General features: G+C 41.4%; 1 protein-coding gene across 4 annotated transcripts in view; it reads left to right on the forward strand.

The window, feature by feature from the left end:
* The first annotated feature begins 1,950 nt into the window (after window positions 1-1,950).
* The window catches only part of Znf182 (zinc finger protein 182), a 47,483-nt gene continuing 32,916 nt past the window's right edge, over window positions 1,951-16,517 (forward strand). For 2 of the 4 annotated variants that reach the window (XM_048335694.1, XM_048335695.1), the window contains exon 1: window positions 5,781-5,952. Coding sequence is in view for 2 of the 4 variants with exons in the window: in XM_048335692.1 (XP_048191649.1) it covers window positions 5,938-5,952 (15 nt within the window). In the remaining 2 variants the exon portion in view is untranslated. Of the gene's footprint in view, window positions 2,086-2,320; window positions 2,806-3,213; window positions 3,265-5,780; window positions 5,953-16,517 lie in introns of those variants that run through there. The other 2 variants (XM_048335692.1, XM_048335693.1) reach the window with 2 other exon arrangements.

Here is a 16,517-nt window from a genome sequence, read left to right on the forward strand (position 1 = left end):
ATGACATTTCCATATATACATATAATGTCCTTGGTTAATGAGTTGTATGTTGGGGAGGGGAAATAAAAAAGAATAATGGGGAAGGGAATATGCATATATGTAAATATCACAATCAAACCCCTTTGTATAATATATGCTAATAAAAATAAGATATTATCTTAAGAGCAATTGTAATTATAATGCATTCAGCCACGTGGAGGGTTTTTTGGTAAGATTTCCACATTGTGCCAACTGTATAATGGTACCATTTACCTGTCAGCTTCCTATTTCCCTTTACCAAGAAATCTTCCATTTAAACTACTGTTTGAAAGTGGTCACACCTGTAGGAACTGATGGTAGATGATGCCCAGAACACAGATTCTTGGTTCTGCAGCAGGAACTTGAGGATGAATACATGGAAAGATTTTCTTAATAATTATTTAAATTTTTACCTATTTATTTAGGTCTTGGGGACTTAACCAAGGCCTTGTGGATATAATGTAAGCTCTCTATCATTTGAGCTACATCCTCAACCTTCTCAGGGGCAGTCTCTGGCTCAGAAACATTTCTGGAGCTGACCATCACTACATCTCAATTTCAAGCAACTCTAAAATAGATCCTCCCTTTCCACAAGTGTGTGTGTGTGTGTGTGTGTGTGTGTGTGTGTGTGCTTAAATATACAAGATGGTGAAGGATGATGTTTAGAGAAGAAAGGAGCCAGATTATGATGGACCTTAAAGGTGCCCCCTATTTATTTTCCACCTTTTAATGCATTGAGGGAGGAGACAAGTATTATACCCATTAGGTTCTGATTCTTCAGGGAGCAAGAGATGTGAGTTCCTTTTTTGCTTCCTCTTTTTTGCCTCTTATGCTAGGGATCTCCATTACTTAGCTGGTTGAAGTTGTTTTAGAATTCCTTGGATACTTTCTAGAAAGTTTGTGAAATACTGAATAAACAAAAGAAGAAGCAGAGTGGGTGGAAGTTATGCATATGGGTTGGGGAATGTGTACCCTTTAGCAAGTTACTTAACTCTGTGACTCACTTTCTTTAAATCTGTTTAAGTGGGAGCCACAGAACTCTTGCGGTGACTATTTGAGGCAGATTGTCAAGTACTTCAGACAGTGCCGGGCACTCAGAAGATTCAGATTTGTGTCATTACCTGGTCTTCTCATTTTCATCCTTGCCTTTCAGTCCTTGCTCCACAAAGTAGCTTAAAAGTCATTTAAAAATTTTTCCTTCATAATAAAAAGTTATATAAAATATGCATATCATATTTTATTTAAATAATAAAAACAGCCAGGACTTGCTGTGTGGCAGACCCTGTACAAAACCCTTTAAAAATTATCAACTTATTTGGCACTACAACTTTAATGAGCTAGGCACTCTCATTATGCCTATTTTATTGATGAGGAAAACTGTACAGAGAAGAGTCACATCCTATGTCACACTGCTGATACGTGTAGATTTAAAGTTGGCTATTTAAACATGGCTATTTGTGGCTGTTTCCCTTCCCTGCTTTATTTTCAGAATCTAGCATACTTCCTGACATAGACAAGAAATGCTTTAGAAAATGCTAGAAGAGGTCATATCGCAAGGGGCAGTAATAAGCAAACAAGTGAAAAATATGTCATTTTTACTTTACTGTATAATGCAAGATTGCTTCGTTCTGGTCTTTCGGTTTCCCATCCTATAGAGAACGAATGCGACTCCTTCCTGGCTCTATGCCTAGCTGCTACTCACGATCTCCCGCACCGAACATCCCGACAGTGTCTCCGACCACCCGGAGAGTGGGGGGAAACAATTTGTCAGCCACTGTTGTGTATAATTCAGCTTGTCTGGCCTTTCCATTCTAGAATGTCAATACCCAGCACTAGCCATTGGATGGCGCCAGCCGCTTGTTCTCAGTCTTACTCTGTGCACACACAACATGCTGCCTCGCTATCAGTCTCCAGGGTCAATCAGACCTGCAAACTCCATCGCTGCCCGCTGAACGCAAGTCCCGAAAGTCTCGTCTGCTACAATCTTTTCGTTCATTCAGCGCCTCCTTTCCTCGCCCCGCGGTAGAATACCGGCGGCTGGAAGGTTAGAAACGCCCAGCGATCAAAGTAAACACCCTCTGGCAGGGCTCAGGCGACCCTGAGGGTGGGGCGGGGAAGAGCGGCCGTGGGCAAAGAAATCTCCCTTGGGAACAGTGACGTCACTGGCGGGGGCCACCTACCCTCTGCGCCTGCGTTGTGGCCCCAACCCGTGGGCTGCCTCATATTGACTATTGGCAGGGGTGAGGGTCTCAAATGCAACACTGAGCATGCGCCAAATCTGCTGCGGCCGCTCCTTAAGGGCCGGAGAATACTCCCGAAGTGGAAGTACTTCTCAGGGCCCGTTCGTGGATCGGTCTCGGAAGCGAGCAGAAAAGTCTGTTATGGAGAGAGTGAGGAGATGGAGGGGAAAAGACTGCGGGTTGTGGGCTGAGTTGCAGACGAGCCCGGGGGGTGGGGAGGAGGAGATGAGAGATGAGTGAAGGGAGGTTTGTGAGGGTCATTGATGTTGAGGGACTCGTGGGTAGAGCGACTGGAAAGGTCAGTGAATGAGTCTGAGGGCAAATCAAGTTAGGATGGAGGAGCACTCATGGGTCTTGGACACATTTTTTTCCAGTACAGTGACGTGCGGTCTTGCAGGCCCCTCTCTCGACGCCCCCTCCCGCCTGTCTCTCCCTCTGCCATCTCCCTTCTTCAAAAGGTGGGGGCCTGGGTGCGAATGCTCCAGTGCGAGTGAATCTGCACCCGAAGGTCTCTATTTCGACACCCAGGAGAGCCGATCCCGGTGAGGTGAGGCGGCAAAAGAAGCACGTGAGAGATCCACGGGACCGCGGGCCTTAGCTTGGGGTCTGCGGGGGAGGGAGGGGGGCTGAAGCTCTCGCGGGGGAGGGGTGGATGAAAACATTTAGAATAATAGGTAGCTCTAAAGTTCACAGAGTTTTGTTGCTTTGTGCTAGTACCGACTGGGGCTTGAATTCAGGTCCTGAGCGCTGTCCCTTAGTGTTTTGCTGGTGATCTACCTTTTTGCTGGCTTTAAGCGTCTCATGGACTTTTCTGCCCAGCAGGTTTTTTTGTTTTTTGTTTTTTTAAATTTATTTGGCCTATCCCGTGTCTTGAATTCAGGGCCTGGGCGCTGTCCCTTAGCTTTTGCTGGTGCTCTACCACTTGAACCACAGTTCCGCTTCTGGCTATTTGCAGGTTGATTAGCGGGAAGAATCTCATGGACTTTTTCTGCCTGGCACCTGGCAGGTTGGTCAATAGGTCTGTCTGTCTCTGTCTCTGTCTCTCTCTCTCTCCCCTCTCTCTCCCTCTCCCCCTCTCCCTCTCTCCCTCTCTCCCTCTCCCCTTCTCCCTCTCTCCCTCTCCCCCTCTCCCTCTCTCCCTCTCTCCCTCTCCCTCTCTCCCTCTCTCTCCCCCTCTCCCTCTCTCCCTCTCCTCTCCTTTTTTTCCTATCCTGGTGGGTCTTGAACTCAGGGCCTTTCACTTAGCTTTTTCACCCAAGGCTATCACTTGAGCCACAGCTCCACTTAGAGTTTTTTGCTGGTTAATCAGAGGTTAGAGTCTTAAGGACTTTTCTTCTGTGGCACCTGGCTGTGTGTGGGTCTGTGGGTCTGTGTGTGTGTGTGCGTGCACACACACACACACACACTTGTACTGACTGGGGTTTGAGCTCAGGAGCACTGTCCCTTCGTTTTTGTTTTGCTGGTGTTCTACCACTTGAGCCAAAGCTCCACTTCTGGCCTTTTGTTGGTTAATTGGCAAGAGTCTCACAGGAATTTTCTAGCTCACTGCAAGATCTCCCTTCCTTCTTCTCTCCCCTCCCCTCCCGTTCCTTCTTCCTTTCTTTTTGGTGTGGTGGTACTAACTAGGGCTTGAACTTGGGGCCTGGGCACTGTCCCTTTGTTTTATTGCTGGCACTCTACACACTTGAGCCATAGCTCCACTTCCAGCTTTTTGCTGGTTAATTGACAGTAACAGTGTCACAGCAATTTTCTGCCCAGTGCCTTGCCATTTTTTCCTCTTTTTGGTGGTTAATTGGCCTTTGGAAATTAGAGTCTCATGGACTTTTCTGTCAGGGATGGCTTTGAATCAGGATCCTCGGTTCTCAGCCTCCTGAGTAGCTAGGATTACAGGCATGAGGTGCTAGCATTTGGCTTAAAGATCAGGGTATTTTTACGTTTTATAAATGACACATTTGAAGTACATGGTAGTTGGGAATGGAGTGGGAAAGAAAATAATTTTACTTGTTTAAATGTCCATTCTTAGATGTATAGAGGTATGTCATTTAAAACATTTAATTCAAGAGTTTTAAAATATGTTATAGTAGTTTTATGACCTACGTCTTTTTATTTAGATGTTTAATATAATTTCACCAAATGTGATGTTGCATGCCTGTAACCCCAGCACTACGAAAGCTAATGCATGAGGAATCATGGAGTCCAGCGTAGTAAAACCCCATTTCAGAAATCCCCCCAAAAGGGTTACTGTAATTCAACTTAAGATTTTTTCCATAATTCTAAATTCTGAATTGAGATATTTGTACCATAAATTACATAGATACTAACCATAGAGTCCCATACAGCATTTTAGCAGTGTATAGCTCCTTTGAATGTGCTTACTACTTCCTTATTATGAATCATATGGGATTATTTAAATTTGGCATTATTAAAACCAATGCTAGCCAGGCACTAGTGGCTCACACCGGTAATCCTAACTACTCAGAGGCTGAGATCTGAAGGTTGCTATTCAAAGCCAATCCTGGGTACAAAGCCCATGACACTCTTATTTCCAATGAACCAGCAAAACACCAGAAGTGAAGGTGTGGCTCAAGAGTTGGAGCTCCAGTCTTGACTGAAAAAGCAAAGCAAGAGCTCAAGCCTCAGTACCAGCACCAAATCAAACAAAGCAAACAACAACAGAAAACATTGCTAAGGACTGTGGGTAGAGTACTTGCCTAGCATGTGCAAGACCCTGTGATCCATGCCCAGCACTGCAAGAAAAAGAAAATAATGCTAAGATGGTGTTACAGAAAAAATATACATTATGATAAATTATTTCATTAGGCCAGCTACTGGTGGCTCACACCTATAATTCTAGCTACTCAACAGGCTGACACCTGGAGGCATGGAGTTCAAAAGCAGGGCAGAAAAGTTCCCAAGACTCTGATTATCTAGGAAAAAGCTGTGCTGGATGAATGATTCAAGTGGGAGAGCACCAGTTGTGAGAAAGTAAGTCAAATGAGTTCAAGCCCCATTATAAACAAAAAAAATAGGTTGCATTAAGGAAAGTACCAAAAGACATGATTTCTGTATCATTGTATAGTTTTTACATTTATATGAATGTAGATAGCCTTTTGTGTTTAATGTCCACATGATGAAAAATAAATACACAGCTCATTATTATTATTTGTTGGTCATGAGGCTTGAACTCTGGCCTGGGCACTGTCTCTGAGCTCTGTTGTTCAAGGCTAGTGCTCTACCACTTTGAGCCACAGTACCACTTCCAGTTTTCTGGTAGTTAATTGGAGATAAGAGTCTCACAGATTTTCCTGACCTGGATAGCTATGAACCATGATCCTCAGATCTCAGCCTCCTGAGTAGCTAGGATTACAGGCATGAGCTGCCAGCGCTCAGCCACAGGTTACTAAAACCACATTGTTCCTTGGAGATAAACAATTGAACTATTATTTTCCTTCAGGCATTAAAATTGCAAATAGAACCAATGTAAAATCAGTACATTTTCACAATTATAGTTGACTTTGTAAAAGTAAAGACAAAGAAAGCATAGTTTTCCAAAATTCTCAGAAAGTGGCGTCTTGGGTGAATTTTCTAGACAGATAATTCTGGGCACTGCTCTGCTCTTCTCTATCTCTTTCAGCTCAGCTTTCACAGTTCTGCCTTTTTGTGCCAAGAATAGGAGGAAATGGCCAAAGCCCAGGTAAGCATATTGTGTGTCTGTCCATTCCTCTATTTTATCATACATGTGATGAGATATGTAGGAATCTCCCCTATAAAATGGGACCATATCTGTAAATAAGAATTTGGATCAGGGAAAATGAGAGACTGCTAATCTAGGCCAAGTTAGAGTTATAGATAGGTAGAGATTGAAGAGGAATAGATAAATGGATGTTTCTTGATTTATGATGGGATTATATCCTGATAAATTCATCACAAGTTGAAAATTTATTTAATACCTGACTGAACCTTGGAGCATGGCAATACCTTATGCTGTGTGTGGGTTGCTTTTCCCTAGTGATCATATGGCTGACCTGCAGTTGTTGTTTGAGCCTGCGGCCCCGCATAATGATTATACTGTCATATATCACTAGCCCAGGAAAAGATAAAGATTGCAAGTATGGTTTCTACTGAATGTTTATCACCTTTGCACCATCACAAAGTTGAAAAATCATTGAACCATTAGTTGCGGGGGGGGGGGGGGCATCTGCATTAATATTGAGCTGCCAGGTTGGCTTTGAACCTTCTGACAGCCAAAGGGAAATACAACTAGTACTTTGGCTCATTCCACTTATTAGAAGAGACATTACCAAGGCCCCGAGGACACCAACAATTTCCTGGAATTGGATTGCAAGGCAATTTCTTTGCTTGGTGTTCATGTGGAATTAATTTTCAACTACTGTTGATAAGTGCAATCCTTTATTTCCCATATTTATTTCTCATATTGGTGACCTGGAGACATGGTCAAATTATTATTTGGAAATTAAATATCTTAGGGAACCTCCCTTTTTAAAAAATGACTTTCCTGAAATAAGTTTCTCAGTTGGACTTTGAATTCATTTTAGCTAAGAGACAAAATTCATAGCCCAAAGCCTACCATTTTTTACTTTCAATTTTCAGGGTTTTTTGTGGGGGAGTAGTGGAGTTTGAACTTAAGGCCTCAGGTCTTACTTAGTGCTGTACCACTTGAGCCAATTCCTCCAAGCAAGGATCAGTTTTCAAATATTATTTTTCCCCTATCTTGCATGCAGGTTGTGCCCAAGGCCTCGTGCTCTGTCACCTGAGTTATGCCTCAAACCCTTTGTTCATGAATTTTTGCCAGTTCTGGGGCTTGAACTGAGGGCCTAGGCACTGTCTCTGAGATTCTTTTGCTCAAGGCTAGCGCTCCACCACTTAAGCCACAGCTCCACTTCCGGCTTTTTCTGTTGATGTGGTGCTGAGGAATGGAACCCAGGGCTTTATGCATGCTAGGCAAGCACTCTACCACTGAGCCACATTCCCAGCCCTAAATTTTGTGGGGTTTTTTTGTTTTTTTTTTTTTTTGTTTTTGTTTTTTTGGCCAGTCCTGGGCCTTGGACTCAGGGCCTGAGCACTGTCCCTGGCTTCTTCCCGCTCAAGGCTAGCACTCTGCCACTTGAGCCACAGCGCCGCTTCTGGCCGTTTTTCTGTATATGTGGTGCTGGGGAATCGAACCTAGGGCCTCGTGTATCCGAGGCAGGCACTCTTGCCACTAGGCTATATCCCCAGCCCTAAATTTTGTTTTTAAGGTAAGATCTTGGCAGTGTTGCCTGGACTGACCTTGAACTATGATCTTCTTGCTACTACTTCAGAGTAGCTGGGAACATAGGTGTGTGGCACCATACCTGGATACTGTTTTATTTTTTAGGTTAGAGGGAAACTGATTTTTTCTCTTGTATAAGTTGATACATGTGAACACATTTGGCTTGGTGTAACTAATCTAAGGGAGAAAGAATAGTTTCATCACTCCAGAAAGCTGCCTCATGCTACCCTGTGTAGTCCTATCCTCTCCAACCCTGTAACATCAGACAGCTATGGATCTGTTCAGTGTCATAGTTTTGCCTTCTCAACTGTTTCATGTAAATGGTGTCATATACTATGTAACTTTTTAAAAAAATTAAACTTTTCCTTTTGAGTTGGGGTTTATACACAATTTGAGGAAGACAACAGAGAGATCCTATGTACGCTTTCCCCAGCTTACCACAATGGTAGTATCTTTCATAATTGTCATACAACACACAGTAAGGACAGTCCCATCAGTGTGATTAGGCACAGCATCACATCATCAGTTCAAGGCACCTTCACAACCATATTCACTGCCTTTCCCCCATACCCATTCTAGACTGCGGAAAACTACTACTCTGTTCTCTGTGTTAGGTGTTGTGGTTTCAAGGATATGATATATACAGAATTGTATGTGGTTTGCTGAGGATTGGTTATTTTAACTTAACACAATTTTCTGGAGATTCATCCAAGTTGTATGTCAGTGCTTCTTCCCTTTTTATTGCTGAGTCAATGGCCAAGAGGTTCTACACAGTATTTATCCATTTACTTACTGAAATACATTTGGACTATTTCCAGTTTTAAGGAGTTAGGAATAGAACACGTGTGAACATGTATTCAATTTTCTAGATTAATATTGGATTGCTAAGTCATGTGGTAAGTGTGTGCTTTTTTTTCTGCAAAGAATTTGCCAAATGGTTTTAAAGAGTGGTTGAACCATATTTCATGTAATTTTTTTCAAGCTTGTGATATGACCCAGTCTGTCTTTGAATTTATAATTCTCCTTCCTCTTAAGTGCTGGAATTGTAGACATGTACTATCACATCCCGCAAAAGATGTGTGTGTGTGTGTGTGTGTGTGTGTGTGTGTGTGTGTATCCCGAGGGTCACATTCAAAGCCTTGCCCATATTAGGCAAGTGTGTACATTTTGAGACAGGATATCACTAGGCTGCCCAAGCTAGCCCAGAACTGCTGAGCTCAGCTTCCTGAGTAGCTGAAACTACAACTGCTTATTTCAAAGTTGGATTTTTTATGTATATAATTCTTTTTTATCAAAATTTAAGTATTTTGTTTTTAATGTACGTTTTTTCTTTTTGTTACTATCTCTATGTAGTTGTACAAAGGAGTTGCCATTTACCAAAGCAGTTTGTGAATACACCATATTTTGACAAGTGTCACCCCTTTCAATGTCCTCACCCATCCCTCCCGTACCCACTCCTTCCTTATTCTTCTCAATTTTGTAGGATATATTTTAGATTCTTGACTGCATTTTCTAGTTTTGTGTGTTGTCATATTTTTCCATGTGTGTGTGGTGTGTTCTTTCATACTCTTTTTTTTTTTTTGGCCAGTCCTGGGGCTTGGACTCAGGGCCTGAGCACTGTCCCTGGCTTCCTTTTGCTCAAGGCTAGCACTCTGCCACTTGAGCCACAGCACCACTTCTGGCCGTTTTTTTCTGTATATGTGGTGCTGGGGAATCGAACCCAGGGCCTCATGTATACGAGGCAAGCTCTCTTGCCACTAGGCCATATCCCCAGCCCCCTCTTTTTTTTCTTATACTGAGGCTTGAACTAAGCCCCAATTGCTTTTTCACAGCTGGTAGCTTTGTACCACTTGAACCACACCTCCAACCCAGATTTTTGTTGGTTATTTGAAGATAGAGTCTCACAATCATTTCTACCTGGGCTAGTTTTGAACTGTAATCCTCTAGGTCTCAGCCTTCTGAGCAGTAAGTCATCCTCTTAATAGTGGGTTACAGAGCAAAGCATTTTAATTTTGAACACCTCCAGTTTATAAATCACTTATGGATTATGCTTTCGGTGTAATGTTGGAGCTCTTTGTTTGACCCTATGCCATGAAGACTTTCCTTAATCTATAAAATTTAAGATTTCTTTTTCTTTGGTATCTAATGCTTTCACTCATTGGCTAGTACTCTAACAATTGAGCCACACCTCTAACCTCTTGTTTTAAGTTTTGTGTTTACACTTCTGATCCATTTTGGATTCATTTTTCTCTAAGTTGTATGGCTAAGGTCAACTCTCATTACTTTGTATATGGAATTCCAAGAACTCTAATCCCATTTGTTGAAAGGACCATCTTTACACAATTAAGTTAATTTCATGTTTATTTTAATCAATTGGTTGCTGGATGTGATGGTGTGTACATATAATCCTAGTGCTCAGAAGACTGATGCTGGTGGATGAAGAATTTGAGGCCAGGCTTGGCTGTATAATGAGACTTTGTCTTAAAAATTCAAGGGCTGGCTGGGGATATGGCCTAGTGGCAAGAGTGCTTGCCTCGTATACATGAGGCCCTGGGTTCGATTCCCCAGCACCACATATACAGAAAATGGCCAGAAGTGGCACTGTGGCTCAAGTGGCAGAGTGCTAGCCTTGAACAAGAAGAAGCCAGGGACAGTGCTCAGGCCCTGAGTCCAAGCCCCAGGACTGGCCAAAAAAAAAAAAACAAAACCCCAAAACCTAATACTAATTGGGCTGGGGATATAGCCTAGTGGCAACAGTGCTCTCCTTGTATACATGAGGCCCTGGGTTCGATTCCCCAGCACCACATATACAGAAAACAGCCAGAAGTGGCGCTGTGGCTTAGTGGCAGAGTGCTAGCTTTGAGCAAAAAGAAGCCAGGGACAGTGCTTAGGCCCTGAGTCCAAGCCCCAAGACTGGCCAAGAAAAACAAAAAAATTCAAGGGCTGAGGACATAGCTGAATGGTATAATTCTTGCCTAATATGTGCAAGACCCTAGGTTCAATCCATGGCACTGCTGAAAAATTAATTAGCCATATTTGTAAGGTCTATTTTGGGCTCTTCTGATATTATCAATTGAATATTCGCACATTTTAATTGTAGATACTTATGAGATAAGATATGATATTATGTGATACATATAACAGAATCTAGGCATTGACACACAGTGAGATGGAAGCATTATATTATTAGGGGAGGAACACTAAGGTACAATGCCTATGTGCCTCTGAGCATATAAAATAATATTTTTAAATGAACTACAGAAATGGAAACAAGACTGTTTTTTCTTTGTTTTTGTTTTGTTTTTCTTTGCCAGTCCTGAGGCTTGAATTCAGGGCCTGAGCACTGTCCCTGGCTTCTTTTTGCTCACGGCTAGCACTCTGCCACTTGAGCCACAGCGCCACTTCTGGCTTTTTCTATATATGTGGTACTGAGGAATGGAACCCAGGGCTTCATGTATAGGAGGCAAGCACTTTACCACTATGCCATATTTCCAGTCCCAAGAGGTTTTTTTCTTATAAAAGAAAAAAAATGATGTTATGATACGTGTGTCCAAGGTGGAATGATCAGAGTAAGCTAAATAAATACTAATTTAACTTTCCTGTCTAACCAAACCACTCTGTTCACCCTTTAGCCTTATAAATGACCTTTTTTAAAAAATTTATTTGTTTATTAATTGAACACAAATTTTTTGACAAGGTGTTGTGCAAAAAGGGTACAGTTACATAGTAGGGCAGTGTGTACATTTCTTGTGATATCTTATGTCCTGTTTTTCTATCTCTCTAGGTCCGGTAGACATATATACAATATACAATGTATCAAGAACATATACAGTAGCCACGTGGCCACACCCAAGAAAGTTCGCCTAGGACTTTAAATGTAATGTCGATATTAGACCATATGTCGACAGTAGTCTTATATGAACGTACATACCTAGCTTTTGAGCTATTGTATTCCCCTGAGAGGTCAATTTTTGACCTTTATATGTTGAGTAATTGTTTGGTTTTAGTTACACACTGTTGGGTCGCTGCCCCAATCCTGTGGGGAATACTATTTGACAAGCAGTTTTTGTTTTCACAGACTTGGTCTCTACTGTCTCCCCGTCTCCCTTTGTTAACAGTCATATATCAGGGAGATCATGCCCCTTTGTTTTCTGTGTTCTAGGCTTGTCTCGCTCAACATATAAATGACCTTTTAACTCTGCTGCTGTAAATTGTTTTAGCTTCTGCATGTAAGAATAAGCAATATTTGCCTTTATGTCTGACTTTTTTGACCTAAGATATTGTCCTCTAGAATGCCCTTCTTTTTAAGATGGAAAGTTATCCTATTTTGTGTATATACCACAAAGTATAGTTTGCAAATATTTTCTCCCAGTCTATATGCTTTCTTCTTTGTTCTGTTCACTCTCTTAATTGTTTACTTTTTTTTTTTTTGGCCAGTCCTGGGGCTTGGACTCAGGGCCTGAGCACTGTCCCTGGCTTCTTTTTGCTCAAGGCTAGTACTCTGCCACTTGAGCCACAGCGCCACTTCTGGCCATTTTCTGCATATATGGTGCTAGGGAATTGAACCCAGGGCCTCATGTATACGAGACAAGCACTCTTGCCACTAGGCCATATCCCCAGCCCCAATTGTTTACTTTGTTATCCATAAGATTTTTAGTTTGGACCTATTTTCACTATTTTGTATCTCTCTCTGTGTGATAGAGTCACAGTATAATAGCCCAGGCTGACCCCAAATTGGGGACCCTCCTGCCTCAGTTTTCTGAATGCTAGGATTACAGGTGTGCACCAACAAGTGTATCCCCTATATTTTCTTTGAGGATCTTAACAGTTTCTCTGTTCTATTGATTTGTGTATACTTTCATTACTGCCAGGTAGTGTGAGGTCTCCAATTTTATTTCACTGTTTCAAGATTGTTTGGCTCTTCTTGTTTTTTTTTTTTTCAAATTTTTATTATCAAACTGATGTACAGAGAGGTTACAGTTTCATACATTAGGCAATGGATACATTTCTTGTACTGTTTGTTACCTTGTCCCTCATACCCCCCTCTCTCCTCCCTCTTTCCCTCCCCCCACCCCGGAGGTGTTCAGTTCACTTACATCATACAGTTTTGCAAGTATTGCTTTTGTAGTTTGTCTTTTTTTACCCTGTGTCTCTCAAATTTGGTATTCCCTTTCAACTTCCTACTTCCAATACCAGTATACACGGTTTCCAATATACTCAGATAACATTACAGAGATAGTGTAGGTACAACCACAGGAAGGTGATACAAGAACATCATCAATAATAGAAGCTACAGATACATATAAGACGTGGAAAGTAGTTACAACTGTGATATAACAATCGTTTCCATAACATGGAGTTCATTTCACTTAGCATCATCTTATGTGTTCATAAGGGTATAGCTATTGGGCCTTGTGATGCTCTGCTATGACTTGCCTAAACCTGTACTAATTATTCCCAATAAGGGAGACCATAGAGTCCATGTTTCTTTGGGTCTGGCTCACTTCACTTAGTATAATTTTTTCCAAGTCCTTCCATTTCCTTACAAATGGGACAATGACATTCTTTCTGATAGAGGCATAAAATTCCATTGTGTATATGTACCACATTTTCCTGATCCATTCGTCTACTGAGGGGCATCTGGGTTGGTTCCAGATTCTAGCTATGACAAATTGTGCTGCGATGAACATTGTTGAGCTGGTGGCATTACTGTGATTTTGTTTGTGGTCTTTTGGATAGATACCCAAAAGTGGGGCTGCTGGGTCATAGGGGAGTTCTATATTTAGCCTTCTGAGGAATCTCCATTTGGCTCTTCTTGTTTCATTCTCTTTGCCTTTTGTATAAATTTTAGAATACTTTTCTTACACATTTTAAGTTACATTACCAGAATAGCTTATAGATCATTTTCAGAGAATTGGCATGGAGACTTGCCATCCAAGAATACAATATGTCTCTATATTTATTTAGATTTATGATTATTTCACATTAGTAATTTCCAGCATTCAGATTCTACTCATGTGCTTTGACCTATTTAGAATACCATAAGAAACTACCATAGTTTGACTTCACCAACACAGATTTAGGTGTGTGTGTGTGTGTGTGTGTGTGTGTGTGTGTGTGAGTGTGCACATGTGCTCATGCATGCCAATCCTGGGGCTTGAACTCAGGGCATAGGGGCTGTCCTTGAGTTTCTTTTGATCAAAGCTAGCCTTCTATTACTTGAGTCATAGCTCCACTTCTGGATTTTTTTTGGTAGTTTATTGGAGGTAAGAGTCTCATGAAATTTTCTGCCTGGCTGGTTTTGAACCATGATCCTCAAATTTCAGCCTCCTGTGTATCTAGGATTACAAACATGAGCCACCAGCACCTGGCTGGATTTAGTTCTTTTGGCAGTTATTCAGACTGGCAATCGCTGGTGCCAGCGGAGTGGTTTCTCAAGGCATCTATTAGTCAGCTACCTTTGACCAGATTAGTCAGCTACCTTTGTGCCGTGTCCTTGCATTGTTTTCCTACCCTGAGAGAAGAAACTGGTGTCTCTCCTTTTGAGGACATCTCTCCTATGAGATGATATTCCACCCTTCGGACCTCATTTAACCTTTTTTGCCAGTGCTGGGGCTTAAACGCAGGGCTTGCGCACTGCTCCTGAGCTTCTTTTGCTCAAGGCTAGCACTCCAACACTTGGGCCACTGTGCCACCTCCAGCTTTTTGGTACTGAGGAATCAAACCCAGGTCTTCAGGCATGTGAGGTAAGCACTCTACCACTAAACCACATTCCCCAGCCCTCATTTACCCTTAATTACCTCCTTAAATGCCCCATCTCCAAATATAGACACATTTGGGATTGAGACCTCTACATGGATATTTTGGGGAACACACAATTCAATCCATAATGATGTGTTTTATGTAGATTGATGTGTTTTAGTTTTGAAGTTATTGTAATGATTTTATTTTTTTGTCTTCATCCTAGAGCGTGCACTAAGGGCCTGGGTGCTGTCCCTGAGCATTTTTGCACTCCTAACACTTCAGCCAAAGCTCCACTTCTGGTTTTTCTCTTCTTCCTTTTTTTGTGGCTAATTGGAAATAGGCTATGGTGATTAAATCATTTTTTGCTTATAGTGCTTTTCCTTTTAGGGATGCCTTCTATCTAAATATTTAATTTCTGAAGCTAATGTTCTATCTAAATATTTAATTTCTGAGGCTAATAATGTAGCTCAGTGATAGAATGCTTTCCTAGTGTGCATAAACCCCTAGGTACTATCTCTAGCATCAAAAGTATAAGTAAATTAGATTAGATAAATAAAAGTAAAAGTTCAATTTTTGTTTGAACTCAGGACAGCTGTCCCTTTCATTTTTTCACTCAAAGCTGGTGCTCTACCACTTGAGCCACAGCTCCACTTCTGGTTTTCTAGTGGCTAATTGGAGGTAAAGCCTCACGGACTTTCCTGCCTGGGCTGGCTTTGAACTGTGATCCTCAGATCTCAGCTTCCTGAATAGCTAGTATTGTAGGTGTGAACCACTGATACCCAGAAAAAATTCAGTGAGTTTTGATTAGCTCTAGAACCACCCAACTTGGGTGAGTTTGGGAAGTTTGTGGTTTAAGAATTGGTCCATTTTATCTACATTCAAATTTTTGCTTTCAGAATTTTATGGAATTCCATTTTTCCTTTTTAGTGTCTGGTTTCTTTTTGTATGTATGTTCCAGCACTGGTGCTCAAACTCAGGAACTTGTGCTCTTGTTCAGCCTCCTTGCTTACTGCTGGCACCCTACCCCTGGAGCTATGCCTCTAATCAGATATTTTGCAAGTTAATTGGAGATGGAGTCTCGGATTTTTCTGCCGTGACTGGCTTCAATACTTGACCTATGGGCACTTGGACTTACAGTTTCATTTCTTTGTCTTGGGGCTTTGTTTTCCTTTTTCTAGTTTTTTGGGGGTCCAAGACTGGGACTGGAACTCAGTACCTGCCACTTTCACTCATTAGCTCTCTACCAACTGAGCCACACCTCCAACCCCTTTTTTTCTAGTTTGTAGAGCTTTTAATAGTGTAAGAGTTCCTCTTTTTATGGGTTATAGTTTCCTTTTTGTTCATTTCAAAGTACTTTCTAGTTTTCTTTTAGTCTTTCTCTTTGAACAGTATATTATTTAAAAGAATAGTGTTTAATTTCCTGTATCTAGTGGTTTTCCAATTATCTGTTCCTATTTTCTCCACCCCCTTTCTGGTCTGGGAACATACATAGCCTTATTTCAATTATTTCACTTTTGTTAATGCTTTTTTCCTGACTCATGTTATGGCTTAACTTGTTAAGTACTCCACATAAACTTGAGAATTTTGTACATTATGTTTTTCTTGGAGTGTATGTGTCAATTGCTTATAGTTAGTTGGTGTTATTTAATTTTTGATTTTCTGCCTACTCATTCTGTTAGTTTCTTTTTTTTGTGCCAGTCCTGGGCCTTGGACTCAGGGCCTGAGCACTGTCCCTGGCTTCTTTTTGCTCAAGGCTAGCACTCTGCCACTTGAGCCACAGTGCCACTTCTGGTCTTTTCTATATATGAGGTGCTCAGGAATGAAACCTAGGGCTTCATGTATAGGAGGCAAGCACTCTTGCCACTAGGCCATATTCCCAGCCCTCATTATGTTAATTTCTGATAAAGGCATATTGTGGTTTCCAATTAGAGTTGTAGGTTTGTCTGCTTATCTTGTCAGTTACTTCAGTTTTTGCTTCTTGCATTTTGAAGCTCTGTTGGTAAGTACCTTTAAGTTTAGGAATGTACATACTTAGTGTCAGTCATTATGCTAGGGTGCTTTTTTTGTTGGTCTGGAGTCTAATTTTGCTCTTATGAGGATTGCCAGTCACTTGCAACTTTAGATTTTTTATTATTTATTATTATTATTATTTCCGTAATATTTGTTTTCCTTGTTTTGTGCAACCAAAGATTGAAACCAGGGCCTCAGGTATGCTAGCCCGATCTTACTTTATGCCTAGTTAT

This window comes from Perognathus longimembris, chromosome 28, assembly GCF_023159225.1.
Source record: "Perognathus longimembris pacificus isolate PPM17 chromosome 28, ASM2315922v1, whole genome shotgun sequence".
Taxonomy (NCBI): domain Eukaryota; kingdom Metazoa; phylum Chordata; class Mammalia; order Rodentia; family Heteromyidae; genus Perognathus; species Perognathus longimembris.